Source organism: Cyprinodon variegatus, unplaced genomic scaffold (genome assembly GCF_000732505.1).
Source record: "Cyprinodon variegatus isolate N-32 unplaced genomic scaffold, C_variegatus-1.0 Scaffold966, whole genome shotgun sequence".
In the NCBI taxonomy this organism is placed as follows: Eukaryota; Metazoa; Chordata; class Actinopteri; order Cyprinodontiformes; family Cyprinodontidae; genus Cyprinodon; species Cyprinodon variegatus.
In genome coordinates this window covers 151,079-153,894 of record NW_015151419.1, presented here as the reverse complement: position 1 = coordinate 153,894, position 2,816 = coordinate 151,079, and the positions used below count along the sequence as shown (strand labels likewise).

The following is a 2,816-nucleotide window of genomic DNA, read 5'->3' as shown; positions in this document are numbered from 1 at the left end:
AAAGTACTCCAGAGTGTTGTTCAGCATGGGGGTGAGTAGAAAATGAAGGCTAATCATGTTTTGGGTGTACTATTCCTTTAATGGTCAAGGTGTGAAAGGGGTATAAGGCTGTCCCTCAGTCAGTGAGAATTAGAAATCATCTAATGTTCATAATATCGATGTCTCAGATTCTGCATAAGAATGAGAAAATCCTCATATTTTCTACCTTTGATGCAGTTAAAGTCCTAAATCCTCAGGTTTGGGATTTAGTTTGTAACTGGTTGTAAACATGGTACTATGGCCGTCTGAGACATTTTTTAAACCTAACCGTAAGAATAAAGTCATAATATTATAAGAGTAACAATATAATTTTTACAAGGTTTGAACAGTTGCCTACTTGTACGTAAACTCAGAAAACATCCCCTTTTTCCACAGTCTGGTTGATCTGATCACATCACTTCAGATCTCATATTCAAGCTTTGCTCTCATTAAAATGACCTCCTGCCATTTATATTTTTATTTGGGTAATTAAGTGACTTTATTTTTGTAATTCTAGAAAAATATCCCTGCTGTATAAAACGTACACTGATTTATTGCTAAATTAAATCAACAGTTTAATAACTTTAGATAAGATTAGATTAGATGAGCTTTATTGATCTCACAGAAATTCGCTGGTCACATATTGGCATAGTACATAAAGAAGGTGCAAACAAGTTGGAAAGGTTGCTTTGGGATTAAAAAAAATAAAATAAATAAAAATAAGAAATAAAAAAAATAAAAATAGGAGGGAGTAACAGAGATTTAAGGTGACATATGTACAATCAGGATGGCTTATATACAGGTGGATTGACTTTTACATTAAAGACAACAGCATGACCAGATTCCTGGTGTGGGCTGCAGATTATGCTACATTCAGAACGCATGCGCTGGAAGCAGCAAATAAGCTCCTGCTGCTTAATTTTTGATGCTTGTTCACATTAAGGTTGCCCCTCAGGAGCATAGAGGATGCTCCTGAAGCGCCTCCTGCCACGTGTGTCCAGATGCATCTGATGCTTCAGCTGCTCCTGTGTTCAATGGCAGAGAGCGGCTTTGCTATATTTGCTGTGATCAGTGGGTAAAAAGTAGTTTTCATTTGTTTTTAAGTGAGAAAGTCCACCTTAAAACTTCATCTGTGCAGTCAGTTCATCCAGATTACCATCCTGCCTCAAAATATAATTGTCGGAGCTGCTCAGACCCCCGTACAATGTCGGTGCGCTGTCCCTGGACATCCGGGCTCCTCTTTGGGGTTTTCTGCTACTTTTCGGGGCTGCTGGAAGGAATTTTTTACATATACGTAATTCAAACTACAGGCACCAGAATAGTAAAAGCAAACATAATTCACCACAGGTTTCAACATTTTAAGTTAATTTAGGCATTAATAAACTGTTTAAGGGGATTGATCATAGCGCTCTGCATCAGCAGTGCTGTGTCTGTCTCCCTGCCAGCTCCTAGATCAAGTTCTCTGATTGGTTGATGCAGTGCATCGAGAAGCAAAAGTAAATTTTTTCCAACTGCAGCATCTGCTGCTTTTGCATGCTCAGTAACTCATGAGGCGCCGCTTCAGCTGCTCAGATGCACTGCAGGACCTTCTGCTGCACCTTGATGCGCGTCAACCATTGACTTTGCATGGAAACCAGCTGCTTCTGCTGCCTCTTGTGTGTCCGTTCTGAATGTAGCATTAGGCTGATAGAGCTGGGTTTGTCTGTGGCAAACATCAGGGAGATGTGTTTGAAGCCGTCAGATTCACACCTTCATCTTTCAGCTGCAGTTTTTTTTTTCTTTTTCTTTCAATTCCGTACAGTGTTAGGAAAACAGGGTTTCTTCCTGTCTGTTTGTTGTGCTTCTGCTGACTGTGTGTTCTTTTAGAGTTAAAGGCCCAGCAGGAGCCCATGTTGACCTGCGAGCTGTGCGGGAAGGTGGACTTTGCCTACATCTTCAAAAGATCCAAGAGGTTCTGTTCCACAGTGTGCGCCAAGCGGTGAGTGGGTATTATAAAAACACAAAGCAAGTAACTGTTTGATTTCTGTTTTAAAATGCAAATAGGCAATAGTGAAATTAAGAAAATGATTGGAATTTTGTTTAAAGTTTAAAATAGCAAAAATAAAATGTATTTCAAATTAAATTAAAGAAGATAATTTATTTTTAGCTGACCCCAACACTGGTCTAAAACAGACCAGTCCAATCACAGCACAGCAGATGGGAGTTTACGCATGTGCCAGAATTACCCATAATGCAGCAGCACTTTTCTGTAACCATAACAGTCATGATGCAGCTGCATTGGAGCGATGTTTTAATGAATAGAAATCCGAGCGGCCTCAGAGCTTCAGTGAGGCTTTAATTCACCAGTCTGATGATGTATGGCAAGCCGATTTTAGATAAATTCGGTTGTACCGTCTTTACATTCAAGATATCTCAAATTGTTTTATGACTAGATGTTTTAGCGATTTAAGATATCTCTAATTATATTTTGACTATGTAGTCAAAATACCTATTTGAGATGTCTCTAATTACGCTGATGAAGATTCTCAGTCATCCAGGTCATAGTCATTCCGTAAAAGTTTAAAAAAGCATTCCACTGGACTTGGTTTCCAAAGTTTGAAGACGTTTCGCAATTCAAAATTCGAATTGAGAAAGCTTCCTGGAGGGGAAGCGAAACATCTTCAAACTTTGGAAACCAAGTCCAGTGGATTGTTTTAAAAACTTTTACGGAATCTCTAATTACATTCTGACTATTCGAAATGACGTCAGATTTACCATTAACTTGTATGCAGACATCAATTTAAGATATCTAGAATGAA

The 2,816-nt window shown here is 38.7% G+C and overlaps 1 protein-coding gene across 1 annotated transcript in view; it reads left to right on the top strand.

The window, feature by feature from the left end:
• Window positions 1-2,816, top strand: part of LOC107100401 (polyhomeotic-like protein 2) — an 11,966-nt gene that overhangs the window by 6,979 nt on the left and 2,171 nt on the right. Inside the window, exon 5 of the mRNA XM_015398862.1 lies at window positions 1,885-1,996. Within this exon, the coding sequence (XP_015254348.1) occupies window positions 1,885-1,996 (112 nt within the window). The remainder of the gene's footprint in view (window positions 1-1,884; window positions 1,997-2,816) is intronic.